At 43.3% G+C, this 23,149-nt stretch overlaps 1 protein-coding gene across 2 annotated transcripts in view; it reads right to left on the bottom strand.

Annotated features, from left to right (window-relative positions):
• LOC306862703 (uncharacterized protein) overlaps positions 1-21,344 on the bottom strand; it is a 36,801-nt gene extending 15,457 nt beyond the window's left edge. Inside the window, exons 1-3 of one of the 2 annotated variants that reach the window (XM_079405623.1) lie at positions 21,277-21,344; positions 17,911-18,132; positions 6,977-9,602 (exon numbers count right to left, since the gene is read on the bottom strand). In XM_079405623.1, coding sequence (XP_079261749.1) covers positions 8,575-9,602; positions 17,911-18,082 — 1,200 coding nt within the window. In that variant the 5' untranslated portion in view covers positions 18,083-18,132; positions 21,277-21,344 and the 3' untranslated portion in view covers positions 6,977-8,574. Of the gene's footprint in view, positions 1-6,976; positions 9,603-17,910; positions 18,133-21,276 lie in introns of those variants that run through there. The other variant, XM_079405624.1, reaches the window with a different exon arrangement.
• Between the last annotated feature and the right edge of the window lie 1,805 nt (positions 21,345-23,149).

The raw sequence follows: 23,149 nt of genomic DNA, 5'->3' as shown, positions 1-23,149 counted from the left end.
CTCTCAGTCACTGAAGAATGCTTTTGACACTGTCAATCATCAGATTCTCCTGTCTACCCTCTCATCACTGGGCATCACTGGAATTCCACTTCGCTGGTTTGAATCCTATCTCACCGGTAGATCCTTCAGGGTGACCTGGGGAGGGGAGGTATCCAAACCACATCAACTGGTCACTGGAGTTCCTCAGGGATCGGTTCTTGGACCCCTCCTCTTCTCCACATACACTACATCGCTGGGTCCCATCATACATGCACATGGCTTCTCCTATCACTGCTACGCCGATGACACGCAGCTCTATCTCTCTTTTCAACCAGATGACCCAACGGTAGCTGCACGGATCTCAGGCTGCCTGGCGGACATCTCGGCATGGATGAAAGAACATCACCTACAGCTCAACCTGGCAAAGACGGAACTTCTGGTCTTCCCTGCCACTCCGACTCTACGGCATGACTTCACGATTCAGTTCGGCTCATCAATGATTACCCCATCAACTTCGGTCAGAAATCTTGGTGTAATCTTTGATGACCAGCTGACCTTCAAAGAGCACATTGCAAAGACTGCTCGTTCCTGCAGGTTTGCACTACACAACATCAGAAAGATCAGGCCCTTTCTGACAGAGCATGCTGCGCAACTTCTTGTCCAGGCCCTTGTTGTTTCTAGACTGGACTACTGCAATGCTCTTCTGGCTGGTCTGCCATCAAACGCAATCAAACCTCTACAAATGATTCAGAATGCAGCGGCACGACTGATCTTCAACGAGCCCAAAAGAGCGCATGTTACACCTCTCTTCATCTCTTTGCACTGGCTACCAGTGGCAGCTCGCATCCAGTTCAAGTCACTGATGCTTGCGTACAGATCTACCACAGGCTCTGCACCCTCCTACTTCCACTCACTATTACGAACCTACATCCCCTCCAGAAGTTTGAGATCTGCTAGTGAGCGACGCCTTGTGGTACCATCACAGAGAGGCTCAAAATCACTCTCCAGAACATTCTCGTTCACCATTCCTGGCTGGTGGAATAATCTTCCCACCCCTATCCGGAACGCCGGATCCCTGGCAACCTTCAAGCAACAACTGAAAACTCATCTCTTTCGGCAGTACTTGACTTCATCCTAAACTCAAATAAAAAAAAAAAAACCTTTCCCTCTATCTTTCTCTCCACCTACTAGCTTGTACTTATTTGAACAATGACTGAGACTTGGTGTTACGAGCACTTCCTCTGTCTGACTGCCTCTTCAAGATTAATCGCTTTGTGTTTTCCCCAATTGTAAGTCGCTTTGGATAAAAGCGTCTGCCAAATGACTAAATGTAAATGTAAAATGTAAATTTGAACGCAGAACTCTTCAGCTGTGCTGACGGCTTGCTGCTGCTGCGGGACACTAAACACTGTCGGAGCCCGACTTAAAAAAAAAAAGAAAAAAAAAAAGGGGGGCTAAAAGTGTGTTGTAACGCAAGCATTACTGAACATGTACCGAGTAAAATATTACTGAAAATTGATTAGTAATGCCTTACACTACTGCATTACATCAAAAAGTAATACGTTACTGTAATACATTTACTTTTGTAACGCGTTACTCCCAACACTGGTCATCAGTCCAACATTGTTTCACTGCCGGAGCAGGAGTAGACAAGAATGTCTCCAAAGCGATTGAGGTGCATTGTTGTTGTATGTAATAATGAACATAGCAGTCGTCATTTACTCCCGTCATCAGAGCCTCTGAAGACTCAGTGGATTACGTTTGTTTTTGAAGGGAATGCGCCCTGATCTATTTAAATTTGTCTGTTCACGCGAATCATTCGTGATCCAGCTTCACCTACAACAGAGTATAAGGGTTTTTTATGAATCTGAGCTGCATGTCCTGTCAACTTTAAACCATCAGGTTTTACTTCACATGGTTGATTGTTCAAGTCACTTCCACTGTACTTGAAGCTTGAAATGTTCCTGTTGAGCTGGACAGCTAAAATGCTTCCCTACAGTGACAAGCTGTTTACTGTATGAAGCCAGATCGGTTGAAACCACTCCCTCAAAAAGGTTGTGTGCCAAGCATCGAGGAAGTCCAGGATCACACACATTAAACTGTTTTAGGCGGTTGAACACACAGTCAAACTTGACACCATCACAAACGTCTTGTCCTTCAGACGCTGACACACTGTTTTGGTAACTCTGTTTTGTTCTTTTTGGACCTAACTCTGTGCCTTTACTTTCAAACATGTTTCTGTTTATAAGAGAGTAACGACAGAAATGTGTACTCTTACTGAAATTCTCAGTGAAACCACCAATGCTATGTGAACCCAAGTTATCTCCAACGATGGCAATCACTGTTCCCCTCACTGTCTCTCCATGTCCTTGAGATCACTCAAAAGAGGTGTGAAAACTTGTTGCTGCCCAAAAAACTTAACATCTTTCTCTCTGTACAGCATGACCAACTACATAGGATTAAAAGACAATCTATTATGAGGACAAATTTCTGGAAGTGTCATGTGCACAGCAAATAGTTAGTTTTTTCTTCCAGAGCCAAGGGGATTAACTACCTCGAATGCATCTTGAAATAAAATCAAAGAGACAACTGATGAATACTCTTTAAGAAGAGTATTTTCTTTAAATTTTCTGCCATCCCTTACATTTTAAAGTACATGAGGATTTTGTGGTGTCTGTCTCTTGGCCTTATCATACTGTTCTTTAAAGGCACAATAAGTAAGTTTTCACCGCTAGAGGTCGCATTTGCGAAACAACAACAAAGGCGAAGCTTGATGATGCTATGGAGGATGTTCTTGTTTTTATTTAATTTGAATTTGATTTGAATTCTCAATGCAGTGTTGAAGGCTGTACATTCGTTAGCGGTGCATACAAATAGCATGACACACATCTTGTCGAAAGTTCAAGAAGAATTAACAAGCTAAAAATTCCAGACTCTAAAATAAATGAAATAATAAGTGGGTTATAAAAGAACATTTACTTAAGAGTGGTTAAACTTACAGTACATCTTAACGGTTTCTAGAAAGGTTACTTGCATTGGTTTTGATGTGGATTGAGAGTCTGAAATGTCCAGAAAGGCTGAGTTCAACGTAGTGTGCTGGCGTTGTCCTTTTGGGTCTTCCTGGAGGAGTTGGTAATTCAAACAAAAAGTTTGTCAGTAAAGTTCCAAAAGGGTCTGAAGGCTGTGTCTGATGGAGAAAACTCTCTGAAAGAGAAGAGCGTCTCTGAAGGAGAGGAATAACTATAAGCCAGAAGCACAGAAGACCCACTTGGAGAGTTTGGGGGTCTTTTAATGGTTTCCCAGTCACACACATCTTTGCTGGAATGGCCAATACAAGGCATACATTTTGAGTGGGAGAAATTTTCTTTGTCTTCATTTACAGCCCATTTGCTTTTTTTATTGCTAGTCTGGATAATTGGTGCAGTTTTACCCAAAGTCTAGTAAAAATAGTATGATGTGTTTCATGATCATATAGTGTACACCATTGTTTGAGAAATAAAAAGCAGACCATTTTGATACCAAGAAAAAAATAATTCTAGAAGATATTAAAGCAGAGATACATTCATACACCTGGATAAAAGCATTTAGAGTTTAATTAATACAAATCAAGAGTTGTGACTAGGCTAATATGATAGGGGAACATATATACAACACATGCATATACTACATACATTTGTAAGTACTTAATTATGGCCTAAATAATGATTATGTCTTTATGTGTGTGCGTTATGTTTATTGTGAGCATGGAGTTCAATGGCCACCAGGCATTTGGTGCCTGGTACAGAGTGTGACTTTCTTCTCATAGGAATGTGTTTGAAATCTGATGGGGAGATCAGAGAGTTGATCTGTTTAGCATCTTCTCGATAGTCACAGGATTTAATGACTACAGAACTGTTGCTTTAACGTCTGTGGTGATGAAGTAATTTGAGAGGCTTGTGTTGGCCCACCTGAAGGACATTACTGGACCCTTGCTGGACCCCTTGTAGTTTGCTTACTGAGCAAACAGGTCTGTGGACGATGCAGCCAACATGGGATTGCACTACATCTTAGGACTTATGCAAGTATCCTGTTTGTGGAAAGCTCTGCTTTCAACACCATCATCCCGGTTACCCTTCAGAATAAACTAACCCAGCTCTCTGTACCCACCTCCATCTGTCAGTGGATCACCAGCTTTCTGACAGACAGTCAGCAGCTAGTGAGGCTGGGAGAACTCGCATCCAACACCCGCACCATCAGCACTGGAGCTCCTCAGGGCTGCGTTCTCTCCCCACTGCTATTCTCTCTCTACACTGCACCTCTACTGACCCCTCTGTCAAGCTCCGGAAGTTTGCAGACTCTCATCCAGGACGGCGACAAGTCTGTTTACAGACAGGAGGTTAAGGAACTGGCTGTCTGGTGCAGTCTTAACAACCTGGAGCTCAACACGCTCAAAACAGTGGAGATGATCGTAGACTTCAGAAGAAACACCCCTGCTCTCCCCCCACTCGCCATTATGAACAGCACTGCAGCTGCAGTGGAGTCATTCAGATTCCTGGGAACCACCATCTCCCAGGACCTGAAGTGGGACAATCACGTTGACTCCATCGTGAAAAAGGCTCAGCAGAGGTACTTCCTTCGTCAGCTGAAAGAGTTCAACCTGCCACAGGCACAGATGACGCAGTTTTACTCTGCTGTTATTGAGTAGGTTCTGTGCTCATCTATAACTGTCTGGTTTGGGTCAGCCAGCAAATAAGATATAAGAAGACTGCAGCGGATTGTTAGGACAGCAGAAAGCATCACCTGTGATCCTACCTGTGTTCTGTAATTCATTCTCCATCTCTAATTTTTGCCTCTCTCTTAAGTACTATGTAAATACACATGCATATTTTCTATACCGTTGTATACTTAGAGTATATAATGCACAAATCTGTACGTAAATCTTCTATTTATTAAGTCTTATTTAAATGTTTCTGTTCTCATGTCAGATATGTATGCATGTATGTACCAAGAGCTTCTTAAAAACCACAACAAATTCCTCATGTGTTTGCGCACACTTGGCGAATAAAGCTGATTCTGATAGTGGCAGGAAACCATTGACAATTTAGCACCCATCTAAATGTAGAATGTGGGGCCAGGTCTGTAATTTATATGCAAATGCCAGAAGGCTAAAATGGACTCTAAAACCCTATTTGGGCAGGATTGGTTAACAGGGGGTCGTTAGAGAAATTTGTGTTTCACAGACATACTTTGCGATTTTAATCCCGTCCGAATTGTCTGTTTTTCTCACACAACCTCTGTAATAATTCAAGAGCAAATTACCAACTGTTTTTCGGCAAACTCTGATCCTCTGAGAAAACTAATCCCGCCCGAATGTGAATGTCTGTGATTGCCGGCAAAAAAAATTTAATTTTAAAACGCAATGCACACATTCAGAGCGCGTGATCTCTGTGATGCCCAGATGTACAAAACAGCCCCTCCAACCTCTGTAATAAACACAGAGATGTTAGTCCCATCTCAATTGGTACATGAAAATCACACAGATGTCAGGTGATAAGAATCGAAACTCAAACGTAGTTTAGAAAACTACTCCCGCCAAATAGTGCTTAAGACATAAAAGCGAAACGATCATCAATGATCCTAAGCAGATGCTACAGCTACTTGCTTTATAGTTGTATAAATAAATGGAGCAAGACTTGACTGCAGTGCTGAATAAAATCAATATCACTATGATAAGATGCTTCCACAAATACTGTTTATTTTGTTATTGAAAGGGAATACATAGTCATCTAAACACCACTTGGGATGTGCTCAGCCTGCTGCTCGGGTATTTTGAACTTTTTAACCCTTAAGTAAAGAACAAATTAATAATTCACACTGGAGAGAAGCCTTCTTAGTTTTCATGTGGTCTTTCAAGGTTTGATGTTGAGTGAAACTTTTTCCACGCTGTTGGCAGGTGTAAGGCTTCTCTCCAGTGGGAATACTAATGTGCCTTTTAAAGATTTATTTTTAAGTGAAACACTTTCCACACTGACGGCAGGAGTAAGTGTTCTATTCAGTGTGAATTCTCATGTGGACTCTAAAGTTTCCATGTTGAGTAACATGGAAACTTACTCATCGGCCCCGCTATATTCATCGTTCACCAAAACGACTCCTGAACATTAACTGCTCTTCACCTGCTTCAATCTCCTCTATCTGGTCTCATAGATTAAGCACATGGAAGTCGTCCTCTAGGTATATACATTGTGGAGCTTGTCTATTGTCACTAATGCCACTAGAGAAGACCAGAGATGACACTGTGCTTAACAAGAATGTACAGCAATGTGGTAATTTTGCCTTACTCAACACTCTGTCTTTAACCGGGAAAGGAACATTTCTACGGGACTTCATCTCTGACAATAACTATGATATGCTGATGCTCACAGAAATCTGGCAAGCATCTAATGACTTTGTTGAACTTAATCTGCTTTCTCCTCCTGGTTTCAGTACTCTGACTAAGCCCCGAATTGGAGGCAGGGGTGGGGGCCTGGCGGTGGTCTATCGCAGAGTCTTCATATCGAGCTATCTCCTTTCCATGAGGTGACATCGTTTGAATATTTGGGATTTAAAATCACTAGTCACTCATCACTGCTCATAATTACTGGTGTATCGTCCTCCTAAAACGAACATGCAATTTCTATCAGTTCCCCTTGCTTCAACACTGAGCTTAGGGCAATGAAAACCTAGGGCCGCCAGCTAGAAAGGCTTTATAAGAAAACTGGCCTTATTGTTCACTCCTTGGCATATACTGAACACATTAAGCAGTACAGGTCTTAATGCAGCTCGTTCATCTTACTTCTCTACTTTTATTAATAAGGCCTAGAACATTATTTACTTCAATTAAAAAGTTAATTCAGCCTCCTGTACAGTCTCTAGAGGGCTCTGTTCTAATGTGTGAGGCATTCCTGAACTTCTTTCAGAGTAAAACATCTTATACCCGTCAACACCCTACCTCTCTTCCCACTACTTAATTTCTCTCTTTATGCCATGCTCATAGTTTCACTAGTTTTTACTCTATTGCCCCCACAGTGGTTGATGAGATGATCAGGCTGTCCAATTCCTCCACTAGTCTTCTTGATCCTGCGCCTACCTCTTTACTGAAAAATTGCTTGCCTGCTCTGTCACTACCCATCACTCACTTCATTAATACGTCAATGTCATCCAGAACGGTACCATCTAAGCTTAAAATTGCTGCTGTTACTCCAGTTCTTAAAAAGCATGGTCTCGATCCATCTTCCCTAAGTAGCTACAGGCCTATTTCGAATTTATCTTTTCTCTCCAAGATACTAGAAAAAGTTGTAGCCTCCCAGTTACAGGCCTTCTTAACTGCACACAACCTCTACGAGCCCTTCCAGTCTGGCTTTCGTCCATTACATTATTTTAGCACACCTTCCACTTTAGTGTTTCCTCCGCCTACATTAACAAATTGCATCAAGGAAATTGAACTGATAAAACTGAGGTAATTCTGATTAGCTCTAAAGCTGTTGTATCTAAGCTTTCTGGTCAACTGATGGAACTGGATGACGATCTGATTATGCCCTTCACCAAAGTTTGCAATCTTGGTGTTCTCATTGATTACACTCTTTCATTCAACGATCACATTGGTAAAGTGGTAAAGACTGCTTTTTTCCACTTACGTGATATCGCTCGTATTCGATCCTCTCTCAGTCAGCAGGATGTTGAAACTGTTACACATGCCTTTGTTACGTCTCAATTAGATTACTGTAATTCACTTCTTTATGGCCTGTCAGCTAATAATATCAAACGACTACAATATGTTCAAAACTCTGCTGCTCGCTTGATTACCCACACAAGAAAGAATGATCACATTACCCCTATCCTCTACCACTTTCATTGGCTCCCGGTTTCTATCTGTATAAACTACAAGATACTAATTTTGACTTATAAAGCTCTCCATAACCTTGGCCCTACATAGCTATCTGATTACTTCTGCCTTATGTACCTGTCCGCTCCTTAAGATCTTCTAGTGAGGGATTGCTTGTCACCCCTAAGTTTCGTCTGGTGACTATGGGAGCTAGGGCTTTCAGTGTTGTTGCTCCCAGATTGTGGAATGCTCTTCCTCAAAACATCCGTCAAGCATCCTCTCTTCGCTCTTTTAAAAACCTCTTAAAAACACATTTTTTAGTATTTCTCTTCAGTTTATAGTCTGTGAATTGTACCCTGTTATGGACGTTTATCTACACTCTCTATGTATCTCTAATCTTATCTTGTCAGTGATCTCTGTACATTAATCTTAGCTCTTGTATGTTCTTCTGGTATTGATGTTTATTTGTTTCTGTTCCTTAAGCATGACTTGTAAAGTGACCTTGGGTGTTGGAAAGGCGCTATAAAATAAAAATTATTATTATTATTATTAAAACTCTCTAAACACTGAGGGCAGGTGCAATGATTCTATTCAGTGTGAATACTTGTGCCTGTTAAAGTTTCCTTTTGGAGTGGAACTTCTACACTTTGTTGGCAGGTGTAACAATTTTCTCCAGTGTTAATTCTCATGTCCTTGTTAAGGATTCCTTTATGATTGAAAATCTGTCCACACTGTTAGCAGGTGAAGGGACTCTTTTAAGTGTGAACTCTCATGTGGGCTTTAAGGTTTCCAAGTTGAGCAAAACTCTTTCCACACTGTTGGCATGTGTAAGGCTTCTCTCCAGTGTGAATTCTCATGTGCCTGTCAATACTTTCTTTACGAGTGAAACATTTTCCACACTGTTGACAGGTGAAAGGGCTCTCCCCAGTGTGAGTTATCATGTGGCCTTTAAGGTTTCCATGTTGAGCAAAACTCTTTCCACACTGTTGGCATGTGTAAGGCTTCTCTCCAGTGTGAATTTTCATGTGCCTGTCAATACTTTCTTTACGAGTGAAACATTTTCCACACTGTTGACAGGTGAAAGGGCTCTCCCCAGTGTGAGTTATCATGTGGCCTTTAAGGCTTCCATGCTGAGCAAAACTCTTTCCACACTCAGGGCAAGTGTAAGGCTTTTCTCCAGTGTGAACAGTCATGTGCAAGTTAAGGTGTCCTTTTCGAGTGAAACTCTTTCCACACTGTTGGCAAGTGTAAGGCTTCTCCCCAGTGTGAATTCTCATGTGGACTTTAAAGCTTCCTTTAAGAGTGAAACTTTTTCCACATTGCTGGCAGGTGAAGGGACCCTCTCCATTGTGTATTATCATGTGGACTTTAAGGTTACCATGTTGAGCAAAACTTTTTCCACACTGTTGGCAGCTGTAAGGCTTGTCTCCAGTGTGGATCCTCATGTGAACTGTAAGGTTTCCATGTTGAGCAAAACTTTTTCCACACTGTTGGCAGGTGAAAGGGTTCTCTCCAGTGTGGATCCTCATGTGAACTTTAAGGTTTCCATGTTTAGAAAAAGTTTGTCCACACTGTTGGCAGATGAAAGGCTTCTCTACAGTGTGGACTTGAAGGTTTCCTTGATGATTGAAAGTGAAATAACTTCCTTGAGCTTTTTTTTGTGTGGAAGTCTTTTCAGTATGCGAATGTCTAAAATATTTTTTTCCAGTTGTGATATCATGAAGATTCTCATATTGATCTTTCTCTTCAATTTCACTGAGTACTTCTTTCTCCACTTTTATTACTATTAGGGTGAAAAAAAAAACCCAGAAACAAATAAAAGTTATCCCCAGTCTAATGGAACAATACAACAGACATCAAAACTTTAAGGTATGTAATACATTAAAACCAACAACATGTATGCTAGACCCTGTACCAGAAATGTCCAAAACTGCTCTGGAGGCCACTGTCCTACTTGCCCCAAAACACCTGCTGGAAGTTCTCAACTCTGGCCCTTGAAACCCCCTTTCCTTCAGAGTTTAGCTCCAACCCTAATCAAACACACCTGTACAAACTAATCAAGGACTTCTGTATTATTTGAAAGCTAAAGGCAGGTGAGTTTCAGAAAAGGGGACCTTGAGGGCCAGAGTTGAGAAACGCTGCTCTTCAATACATTACTAACTTTCTTTAGGTCATGTCCCAAAAACTTTTAAGATGGGCTTTATTAAAAAAGCAGTTTGACTCAGGAGGTATAGAATTACAGGTGCATGTTAAATGTGATGTGGAATGTATATATAAAAAATATTAATAATTCATTCGTATGACTTCAATTTGTGGCCACGGCTCATGTTACATTGATTTGTTCTCTCTTTAAAGTAAAACTAAGCATCATATTAGTACAACGTGGCCATGAACCTCATTGGTTCTTGTGAAGCTCAAACGTGACGTGTAACACGAGAATGAACCTCACTGGCTCTTGTGAAGCTCAATCGTGACGCATAACACGAGAACCAACCTCACGATTGAATCAGCTCAATCGTGACGCGTAACACGAGAATGAGCCTCATTGGTTCTTGTGAAGCTCAAACGTGACGTGTAACACGAGAATGAACCTCACTGGTTCTTGCTGAAGCTCAAACGTGACGCGTAACACGAGAATGAACCTCATTCGTTCTTGTGAAGCTCAAACGTGACGCATAACACTAGAATGAACCTCACTGGTTCTTGTGAAGCTCAATCGTGACGTATAACACGAGAATGAACCTCACTGGTTCTTGTGAAGCTCAATCGTGACGCATAACACGAGAACCAACCTCACGATTGAATCAGCTCAATCGTGACGCGTAACACGAGAATGAGCCTCATTGGTTCTTGTGAAGCTCAAATGTGACGTGTAACACGAGAATGAACCTCACTGGTTCTTGCTGAAGCTCAAACGTGACGCGTAACACGAGAATGAACCTCATTCGTTCTTGTGAAGCTCAAACGTGACGCATAACACTAGAATGAACCTCACTGGTTCTTGTGAAGCTCAATCGTGACGTATAACACGAGAATGAACCTCATTGGTTCTTGTGAAGCTCAAAGTGACATGTAACACGAGAACCAACCTCACAATTGAATCAGCTCAATCGTGACGCATAACACGAGAATGAGCCTCATTGGTTCTTGTGAAGCTCAAACGTGACGCATAACACGAGAATGAACCTCACTGGTTCTTGTGAAGCTCAATCGTGACGTATAACACGAGAATGAACCTCATTGGTTCTTATGAAGGCCAAAGTGACATGTAACGAGAACCAACCTCACGATTGAATCAGCTCAATCGTGACGCGTAACACGAGAATGAACCTCACTGGTTCTTGCTGAAGCTCAGTCGTGACGCGTAACATGAGAATGAACCTCATTGGTTTTTGTGAAGCTCAATCGTGACGCGTAACACAAGAACGAACCTCACTGGTTCTTGCTGAAGCTCAAACGTGATGCGTAACATGAGAATGAACCTCATTGGCTTGCTGAAAACAGCTGTTTTTGACAGAGTAAAGAAGGTGTTTTTTTTACACTACCATTGAGAAATTTTAACCAAAATATGTTATAGACTTTTCATTAAGACCCTAAAGAATCATATCAACTTGAGGAAAATGGGCATCCGATGACCACTATAAATCTTCTGTTTTATTCAGCTGTAGCTATAGGCATTTCCTGGGTTTCTTCTGCGGGGTATATTTGGAGTTCCCTGTCGATACTACACTCGTACTGCGTCGCTAGACGCTATGGGGAAAAACTCCTTTTTCTCCGAGGACTGAAGACTTTTTCAATCACGCAGTGTGACTGCACGGCCATTGGTTCGTGCAGTAATAAAAAACGAACCAATGGCTCGTCAGTGGTGCTGCACGAGCCTATGGCGGCAAAGCCCGCCAGAGCCCGCCAGAAGGGGCGGGGTCATCTGGCCATTTAAGCGGGCGCTTCGCCATAGGAAAACAGATCAATTCTCCTTGACTCCAGACGCTCGCCGTTGAAACGCATCGCTGCGGATTGGAAGGCTGCCTTTTTTCCCCGCTCCCCGCTGATCCAGCCCGCTTCGCCGAGCTGCTTCAGCGATCAGAGCGGACGTCAGCTCGTCCCCTGCTACCATCCGGCGAGCCTTCAAAAAGAGCAAATTTCTTCTAAAAGAGCAAATTGCGGCGTTGTTTTAAATGCCGCGCCGTCAGTGCGTCTCGTGCAAGCTTTCGCTGCACGATGCCGACGGCCACTCAGAGGGTGTTTCCTGCTTGGGTAAATCCCACGCAGAGGCCGCTCTGAGCGAGATGGAGTCTCGTGACTCTGCGCGCTCGGATCGCTTTCTTTTCAGAGAGCGACTCCGCCCCTCGCGCTCTCCCGTTTTCTTCCTCCCAGGGACCTGGTGGGAAAAAACGGCGGGGTAAAGGGCTTAAGCGCTCAGCGGCGAGCGAGCTCACGCCGGCTCAGACCCCGCGTGCCTCGCCCCCGCTATGCAGAGTGGATTCTCCCGTCCTCTTTGAGCACACGGATGAGCGTCCCTCGGTTGGCGCGAGTGACGTGATCTCGTTCGGTGCTTTTGAGGAGGAGCTATTAGATGACAGCATGTCTCTAATAGCATCAGACGCAGAGGATATCTCGGGCTCTACCATCGACCCCGCCCCCTCCTCGTCTGCTGAGCCCAGCGAAGCAAAGCCAGGGATGGATGCCGAGCTCTTCCGCATCATCGCTAAGGCCGTTGATGAGCTGGGTTTGGAGTGGTCTACGCCGGAGGAGCCCACTCGTAGTCGTCTGGACGAATGGTTCCTGCCGGGGCGTCGCACGGCCCCTCGTCAGCGAGCTTCTCCGTTTTTTCCGGAGGTCCATGACGAACTCACGAAGTCGTGGCGTGCTCCGTATTCGGCCCGACTCCGCTCTAACTCTTCTTCTGCTCTCTCCTCAGTGGATGGCGCCGAAGAGAAGGGCTACGAGAGGTTGCCCCCTCTTGACGAAGCTGTGGCTGCGCACCTTTGTCCGCCCTCCGCCATTGGATGGAAAGCAAAGGCTGCTCGGATGGAAAGCCGTGCAGGACGACTTCCGCCCTCGCTGGACGAGCATACTCCTCCGTCGTCGTCGCCTGCTCAGCCTACAAAGAAGCCTGAGCCTCGGCAGCACTCCCGCTCGGCCAAACGCTACCCCTATCCAAAGCGTCAAGGACCCCGGCCCAGGCTGACCCTGGACCCTGCGCCTCCGGCGTCGTCCTGATCCGATAGGAAGAAAGAGGAGGGGTCAAGGTCCCGCAGACGCTGGACCAACCCCAAAACGCCCTCTGTTATGCCTTCAAGCACCCCGTTCAGTTCTGGGTGCCAAGGCAAACCGGTTTGTTGCAAAACCTGTTGTGAATCACAGGCCCTTTCCAGAAGTGCCTTCACATACAGCCGCTGTTATAGCGAGAAAAATAAAAAACAAACATTTTCAAAAAGAGAGCAAATTTCCTCTTCCAAATACCAGGTGCGTTGAGTTCCCGTGAGGCGACTCACCACCCGAGCTAATCCAACCCCTTTCCACACGGGCCAAGGCCTGGCGGGCCATCCCTGGAGTGTCACAGTGGGTTCTGGGGATTATAGAAAGAGGTTATACACTTCAATTCGCTCGAAGACCCCCGCGGTACAGCGGCAGGATCCCCACCTTAGTGCGGAGCAGCAACGCTCACGTTCTGCGAGCCGAGGTGCAGAAAATGCTGGCAAAAGGAGCTATAGAAATAGTTCCCCCAGCTCAGAGCGAGTCAGGCTTCTACAGCCGTTATTTCCTCGTCCCCAAGAAGGATGGCGGCCTCCGGCCCATCCTCGATCTCAGACGTCTGAACCGCGCCCTCATGAGACGGCCATTCAGAATGACTACAGTGAAGCAGATCCTCTCGCAAATTCGCCCAGAGGACTGGTTCTTTTCGCTGGATCTGAAAGACGCTTATTTTCACATCCAGATAGCCCCCCATCACAGACGATTCTTGAGATTCGCCTTTGAGGGTGTGGCTTATCAATACACGGTCCTGCCCTTCGGGCTGGCTCTAGCTCCCCGCACTTTTGCATAGACATGGCTCTCTCCCCTCTGAGACAGATGGGAATCCGTGTCCTGAATTACCTCGACGACTGGCTCATTCTGGCACAGTCAGAGGCAGAGCTGGTAGCACACAGGTCCCTCCTCCTCAGGCACTTGGAGAACTTGGGATTCAGGATCAATTTAGCCAAGAGCTCCCTGTCCCCCAGCCAAAGAACGTCGTTCCTGGGGACAGTTTTCGACTCCGCCTGCATGACGGCGAAAGTCGCGCCAGATCGCGTTCTGGCCATACGGCAGCTCGCGGCTTCCTTCAAGATTGGAGCCTCCTACCCACTCAAATCGTTTCAAAGAATGCTGGGCCTCATGGCCTCCGCATCGCCAGTTCTTCGGTTGGGCCTTCTCAAGATGAGACACCTTCAGTACTGGCTGAAACCTCTAATTCCGCCTCATGCGTGGCGTCACGGACGCATTCGTGTCAGGGTGAACCGGGCCTGCGTGTCAGCCCTGGTCCCCTGAAGGAACCTACGATGGTTCGAACAAGGCGTGACAATGGGTTTGGTTTACAGAAGGAAGGTTGTTACAACAGATGCTTCCAACACAGGTTGGGGAGCTCTGTGCAACGGCACACCAACCTACGGCTCCTGGACGAACGCAGAAGGACAAATGCAAATCGACTGCCTCGAAATGGAAGCAGTATGTCGAGCTCTTCAGTTCTTCCTGCCAGTCCTGAAGGGTCACCACGTACTAGTCCGCTCGGACAGCATGACAGTGGTGTCGTACATAAATCGCCAGGGTGGGCTCACCTCGAAACGCCTTTTCGAGATGGCAGAGCGCCTCTTACTATGGGCACATCTCAACCTGCGTTCACTGAGAGCAGCTCATGTGCCCGGCATTCTGAACCAAGGAGCAGACATGCTCTCTCGGAACAATGTCCCCTCAGAGGAGTGGATGCTCCACCCACAGACGGTTCAAGAAATCTGGCGAATCTTTAGGAGGGCAGAGGTCGACCTCTTCGCCTCCAAAGACAACTCTCACTGCCACATTTATTTTTCGAAGAGCAAGGACGCGTTGGCCCACGAATGGCCCAACCTCCTTCTTTACGCTTTTCCCCCGATCGCTCTGATTCCTCAGGTAATCAGGCGGATCAGGGAATGCAAGCACAAAGTGCTTCTAGTGGCCCCACTCTGGAAGAACCAGCTTTGGATCCCGGAGTTATCGCAGCTGCTAATAGCGGCTACCTTGGCCTATTCCCCTGAGGCGAGACCTCCTCTCCCAGGCGAACAGAACGATCTGGCACCCCCAGCCCAAGCTGTGGGACCTGCATCTATGGGCACTCGATGGGACTCAGTAGATCTCCCCGAGAATGTCCTGAACACCATTGAACAGGCTAGAGCCCCGTCCACGAGACGCCTCTACGCCTCTAAATGGTCGGTTTTCTCCGCCTGGTGTCACGCCCGCGGTAAAGACCCGACAACATGTGACATATCAGTGATATTGTCATATCTACAGGAGCTGCTGGATAAGGGCCGCGCCCCTTCCACGCTCAAAGTCTACGTGGCAGCTATAGCAGCTTCTCACGCTCCTATAGCCGGACAGTCGGTGGGCCGGAACAACCTGGTTGTCTGTTTTCTGAGGGGATCTCGGAGGCTCAATCCGCCCCGACCCCTCACAGTCCCTGCATGGGACCTGCCCACGGTCCTGAGAGCCCTTAAGGGCCCTCCTTTTGAGCCACTACAATCTGCAAGCTTAAAAACACTGTCGCTCAAAACCGCTCTGCTACTAGCGCTAGCATCGGTAAAGCGAGTAGGTGACTTGCAGGCTCTCTCTGTAAACCCTGCCTGTCTTGAGTTTGGGCCTAACGACTCTAAGGTCGTCCTAAAACCAAAACACGGCTATGTCCCTAAGGCGCTCTACACTCCGTTTAGAGCCCAGGTTATTACGCTCTCTGCGCTCCCCTCTTCTGAGGAGGACCAAGAGCTCAACCTTCTCTGCCCAGTCAGGGCATTGAGAATGTACATCGAGCGTTCCACGCCATTTAGGCAGACGGAACAACTCTTTGTCTGCTTTGGAGGCCGCACCAAGGGGTCTCCGGTCACAAAGCACAGAATATCTCGATGGTTTGTTGACGCTATCGCACTAGCATACTCCTCCCTGGGCCTCCAGAGCCCCATTGGAGTGAGAGCTCATTCCACGAGAGGCGTGGCCTCTTCTTGGGCGTGGTCTAGTGGTGTGTCTATGGCAGACATTTGTGCGGCGGCCGGCTGGGCCTCGATGTCCACATTTGCCAGGTTCTATAGCTTGGATGTCCCGACCTTACAGGCTAGGGTTCTCTCTCTGCTTAGATGGCACACACCTGTCTTAAAGCGGTCCCCTCAGGCATTGCCTGATTCTCCAAGAACGCTCTTGGCCCCATTCCTGGTGCTGAGGCTGTACTTATGACCGTTGAAACGATTTCTAGGCTGGACTGACCTCTGAAGAGTTCGGTCCTCATGTCTCCTGCAGGATGCTTCCTGCTCATAATTGGTCCCTCTGAGCCTTACTGCTCAAGGCCAGTTTTATGGTTGTCATTTCTCTTCATGGCATGGCGGGATTGTATTTGTTCCCCATAACGTCTAGCGACGCAGTACGAGTATAGTATCGACAGGGAACGTACTCGGTTACTAACGTAACCTCGGTTCCCTTAGATACAGGTACGAGTACTGCGTACTATGCCATGCCATGCAGCTGCACGACTCAGGTCGTCGCTTCAGTCGAATTGGCCTGTTTTCCTATGGCGAAGCGCCCGCTTATATAGCCAGATGACCCCGCCCCTTCTGGCGGGCTTTGCCGCCATAGGCTCGTGCAGTACCACTGACGAGCCATTGGTTCGTTTTTTATTACTGCACAAACCAATGGCCATGCAGTCACACTGCGTGATTGAAAAAGTCTTCAGTCCTCGGAGAAAAAGGAGTTTTTCCCCATAGCGTCTAGCGACGCAGTACTCGTTCCCGTATCTAAGGGAACCAAGGTTATGTTAGTAACCGAGTACGTTTCTCTGGCCTTCGGATGGAGATTTATAGTGGTCATCGGATGCCCATTTTCATCAAGTTGATATGATTCTTTAGGGTCTTAATGAAAAGTCTATAACATACTTCGGTTAAAATTTCTCAATGGTAGTGTAAAAAACACCTTCTTTACTCTGTCAAAATCAGCTCTGTTTTCAGCAAGCCATAGGCATTTCCTGGGTTTCTTCTGCAGTGTATATGGAGTTTCTCTGGCCTTCGGATGGAGATTTACTACTGATCACAGAACTGCGATTCCCTGGACGATACGCATGACAATCGCAGCTTCTGCCTAATTGTGATTTGCTCATCCAAGCCCTTTAAATGAAGAACAAATGTGGACGCAATGCAAAAAATGCTTTTCTGACTTCAGAAAAAATAGTCAAAATTAAGTGAGTTTTTGCTTGAAACAAGCAAAATAATCTGCCAATGGGGTAAGAAAAATAATCTTGTTTTCTGTTTGAAATAAGATTATTTTTCTTACCCCATTGGCAGATTATTATGCTCGTTCTAAGCAAAAACTCTGAAAACAAGACAATACTTTTTACTTGTCTAGAAAATCCTTCTTGATTTAAGAATTTAGATATTTTGGCTGGAAACAACAAAAACTCTTAAGAAAAGCATTTTTTGCAGTGCAGCAGTAGTAACTCTACAGAATGTAAAGTTGATCACTAACGTTTCAATGTTTGCCTAACGCAAAATAAACGTTTTTGTTATATACTGTTGGGTTTAATGCTACACATAAGATTGTTTTTGTTCAGATCACTTCTGCATTATTTATTATTTTTCTTAATTTAATGTGACATGTCGTAATAACGAATCTTCTCAGGTTCACATGAAGGCAGCCAGCATCAGTATTAATCTGGTCATGTGATCTCAACATGTCTGTCCACACGGGTTGACCCGCTCCGTGTCAAATAAAACCACTTTAATTAGGACACTCATATCACATTCTTCTTAAATATCATTCATTCCTGCAGAGCTGGACATTTGAATCAGGATCAAATGAATAAGTTCAGCTTTGAGAATGAAACCAACCTGTCTGTTCCTCAGTCTCTTCATGTTTGGCTCTGAATGTTTTCTCAATCTTCACGTCTGTACTCTCTTCTTTAATAAATGTCAGCTTTGTTTGTTCCTCAGTATCTTCATATTTGACTCTGAATACTTCCTCAATCCTGATGTCTTCAGTCTCTTCTTTAATAATCTCCATCTTTATAACAGTGTGTCACGTGGATCTCAGTCGCTTCAGCAGGAGTTTTCCTGAAGAGAACAATGAACAGAGAGCAAACTAAATCTCTCCCTCAGCTCCCTAGTTCAGTAGTCAGCACACTAGTAAGGGAGTCAGTCAAAGTGAGAGTTAATGGCCTTAAATTACCTGATTAGACAAAACACTCAAAACTAGCACTACAACATTAAAGGTGCAGTGTGTAAATTTTAGCGGCATCTCGCTACGGTGTCTGATACGGGACTAAGATGTCGTAATCTGAGACAGCAGAGATTGCCAGCAATGAGGGTTCTTTACAAAGATAAATTAAAGAATTATATTTACTTAATTATTCAATAAATGTATATGTTATTGGGAATATTATTGTTACTTGTTCTTCATTGTGTCAGTGTTTGATTCACATGAACAACAAGTGCTCTGTTTGTCCTTTAAGGGCTACTGTACAAACATGGTGGCGACTTCCATGCAAGGTGACCCGCGGTGTATATAGCTATAATACAATAACGCAATTCATAATTAAAAGTTAAGATTTAGTATATGACCTATTTTGTAACCAATGATTGGTCACATTTTATAATAGGTGGCCTTAACTACTATGTACTTACATCAACAAATAAGTACAATGTACTTATTGTGTTCATATTGTATTGCAAAACACTTTTGCTGCTATAGAGAATGAGGAGTTACGTCACATTCTTGTTGTATTTCAGGAAGCCGCAGCCATATTAGCAGGATACGCTGTCCGTTTCCATGGTTACTTCTCATTCTTTATACGGATAACTGCTCATGTTTTTGCCTTTAAGTTAAACAATTATTCAATCTTCGTTGTATCGTTTTCAGAGATTTTTTTTTCTCTTAGGTTTTGTAGAATTTCATTAACAATGTTGATCTGATTATTACCGTGAAAACAGTGTCACCTGCAGGACACTCGCTGCTAAATTATCCTAATAAAAGTGTGTTCAACAAGCTGACAGAAGTCGATACATTTCTTTGTCATTTAAAAGTTTCCAACAAAGTATAATTGTTGTCATTATAAATATTAATTTTTCCATGGCCATGGAGGAGAATCAGAGATTGTTGGTCACAAACTCACTGTATTTTTATATTTGTGTCAACAAATGACAAGCAAAATCTAATCTCAAGGTTTTATAGCATTTTAAAATGCTGGTTTAATGTACTAAGACTGATGCTAAAAGACATGCAGCTGAGCCAGAATATTAGCGCCACATGTTTAAATGTTAAGCGTTTTCCTTGCTTTAGAAAACCGTAATGTTGAAAGCGCTTATGGATTAAGACAGTGATATTTAGTGTTCATATTTGGGCTGTTTTTCTGCACATATTAAGATTTATTAGAAAGGTGTGCACCGAATGTGGTCTTTTATTATCACTGTCTCTGTGCATTAAGCGTGTTCTTATGAGGGGAACATAATGTAAATAAACGCGTTGCGTTCATATTTTGAGTTATGCATATCTGCACATAGTGCTTTACAGTTTAGTCTTTATCACTGTTTTGGTACATTAAGCCACTTTAAGCATTTTAGAAAGTCCCCTGTTCAAGTTCTGCTAATTCGCATGTCTAGTGAGAGTCATACTCGCAAAGAAGGTAACGTTAATAATTAAACCAACAAAATCAAATCTTTCAAAAACACACAGAAATGTGATTCTTTTATTGAGTGAGAGGCAGTGGATTTAATCAGTGACTAACAGATTTACTATTCGGCGTCTTCTCCGCGACCTGCTTCCTTTGGTGTTTTTACACAGAAGAAAGGTGAAAACATACCTTTCTATCCAGTTGTCTCTCAGAACGATGATCCTCAGATGCTATTACTATTGGAATTCTCCATGCAGCATGAATGACATACAATGGGGACATTTTTCACAATCACGACCAAAACCTGAAATACTGGCCTAAACTCAACAGCGGAAAGGCAGCGCTAGCTATCCTGCAAGTATGGCGGATAAACAAAGCAGGTTCCCAGGTACGTCACATTCTCATTCTCTACTGAGGTGGGATACGGGTCGGTTAGGGACAGGTTTGGTGGGATGGGTAGGTTTAAGTGTGGGTTAAGGTGTAAGCGATGGGTCAACAGAGTCATTATAAATGTAATTAAAGATGTAATAGGTATTTTTAAAAATATAAGTACAATGTAAGAACAACAAGTGCATTGTACCAAATGATTAATTAAAATGCAAGTACATAGTAATTAAGGCCACCTAATATAAAGTGGGAGCCAATGATTTATTGACTGCACTTTAATGAAAACATATTCTCTTGGTTTTCACTAAACGTGTTTGTGTTGAATTAAAGTGTTTTGACTAGCATGTGACGTCAGCCAATCATTTGACTCGGTACTTAGGTAGCATTGTAGTTAAAGACCAGCTGAAGATGTTCTCTGAATATTAACCCCATAATTAATAAAACTGAAAAAAAAATCAACTTCTGGCTTCAAAGAGATCTCTCCGTAAAGGAGATCAATCCAAAGAGGAATTGCTATATTCTGTCTCTTTATTGAACGGAGAATTGATTTGCTGGAGAAAAGCGTGTTTGTTACCACTGAACTATCATTAAAGAGCTCATTCATAGACTTGATCCAGCAAATCATTCTTTACAAAAATATTCATGTAAACTCTACTTTTTGTAGTGAATATGAGGAAGCATTATTTTGGCGTTTAGAGTTTAAAACCCTCAATTATTAGTATTCTGTTGAACAAATTTCACATTCATAAATGTAAATTTACCAATTTGATGGTTTTGTTGACTGAAATATGTATTTCTATTGACATTATCAGAGACTCGGTGAATAAGAAAGCTGTAAGAACTTTGAAAGTTTGTGAACTTAACAATATATTATATAATATATATATATATGTGTATTTATATGCATATCTTGTTTTTTTTGTTCTGAAGTTGAATACTTTCCTCCCCCTGGCAACTGTTTTGTTTGTTGTAATTTGTCTGTCTATCTTTTTTCTTGTCCTTTCCTTGTTTCTTGATAACATGATATTCTTTGAATAAAACAATAAAAACTAAGATTCTGTCATGTCTGTGATGAACAGATTCACCAGAAACGAGACGCTGCATTTGTGTTACTCACAAAAATTAGGCTAATAAACTTTAGATAAGGCATTAATATGCTATCAATAAACAATTAATCTTCCAAGACGCTTTAAACACAAACCTTTCTTCAGTCGAATCACAACAGACGCAGGAGCGCGGCGCACACTGATGACGTCACATCACCGCGCCAAAATAAAAGTCCTGTTCACAGCTGCTGTCTAAAAACATGATATAATTCCAGAGTTGATAGAAACTCAAAGTTTGATGTATGTTGTCAAATTAAAAATGTTAGGAAACTACATACAAGATACAAATTAGATTAAAATACAAATGTGACTGTATTTGTGACTCATTTTTTTAGGTTAGCTTTTTCTTGACTGTTTTGATTTTAAATTATATCTTAGTTTGTTTTTAATTATTTGTCTTTTGTGTGTTGTATTTTTATTTGTTTTGTTTTATTATGTGAAGCGCTTTGATAAACTGTTTAAAGGCGCTATATAAAAATAAAGTTATTATTATTATTATTATTAACATAAACAAAACTTCAAAAAATCTCCACAACATGATCAAAATCATTAGAAAAATTTAGCTAAAATGTACCAAATAATGATACAACAGTGTTTTGAGGAACATTTATTTGTTCATCTTGCAATCATTGTAGGCGTGAATTATAAAAATCACATTCATTTACATCTTGGCCTTATAAATAATTAAGTGCTCCAAGTTGCTATTTTTGCTCAGTTTGAGCTTCTGAATGAAAATGAGCTGTTTTCCCCCATTATATCCTTATATGGGTAATTAAAGCCTGGTGTATCCTATAGAAGACCAAGCTAAGTGAACCCTGAACTTACAGAAGCCCCCAAAACGCTTTTCACTTTGTGGACAAAAAGCAACCCGTAGCCTACTCTTTTGAGAAACGCCTCAGGATAGTTCGTTCTCAGCAGATCACGTTAACTTTACTCTCCGAGCGTTACACAGATTTCAGCGTTTGATTGGAAAGCATGATTAGTAGAAGAGGGTTGCTGGCTAGCTTATCACAAATGAGCATGACTTCCTTGATCTTTTTTGCAGTACTCATTGTTTTCATACTGTATTGTAAAGAGACTACCAAATGAGTTCATCTATCAGTTACAGGTATTCATTTCAATTACACGCATTATGCATTTTTTTATTTTGTGTTTTATCTATATAGTATAGTGTGCCAGCCTAACAGCACACACAATACATTACTCAAATGCATCTTATGGTCAAATTCATTACACGTGGTCAAGTCAGCAAAACAGTGACACGTTGGATAGATGTGTTGTAAGACCACTCTGCCACAGGCTTTTAAAGATCAGTTCCCAAACACTGCTTGTATAATTGACTGCACAGAAACTGTTCTACAGAAGGAGTGAATCGTACAGTCACTGTGATGCCAGTAATACTCTGAAGTATCTGGTAGCAACTTCTCCATCTGGATTAGTCATGTTTATTTCAGAGCTTATGGTGGCAGATGCAGCGACAGGTTTAGGGTTTCTGGACTGCTTGAGAGCCGGAGATGAGGTGATGGCGGACCGTGGATTCACTGTCAAGGACTTATTGCAAGGTGAACTTAGTTATGTCAGCATTTACACACAAACAGTGGCAGCTGACTAATGAGGAAGTCACCCACACAGAACGCACATTCACATTGAACGGCTGAAGGTCTACAAGATTCTCTCACAGACTTTGCCTATTAACTTGGTCCCAGAGTTTGATCAAATACTACAAATGATGTGTACCCCCCCCCCCCCCCCCCCCGGAAGTGACGAAGTAAGTAAACGATGAAGTCAAGAGGATGGATGGAAGGAAGATGGCGGCGCGATCGATCGCTGCGGCTGCTCCGGGTCCCAAAGACGGTGCTTTTATGTCGTTTAATGTCGTCTGTTCGTCTCCAAATAGTGTCAGTTTACCGCTAACTCTTAAGGAAATCACCCCAGAATTCATCTATGATCGCCAAAGTCTTTTGGATA

The sequence above is a fragment of the Barbus barbus genome (assembly GCF_936440315.1).
Source record: "Barbus barbus genome assembly, chromosome: 4".
In the NCBI taxonomy this organism is placed as follows: domain Eukaryota; kingdom Metazoa; phylum Chordata; class Actinopteri; order Cypriniformes; family Cyprinidae; genus Barbus; species Barbus barbus.
This window is presented reverse-complemented; position numbering and strand designations above follow the sequence as displayed.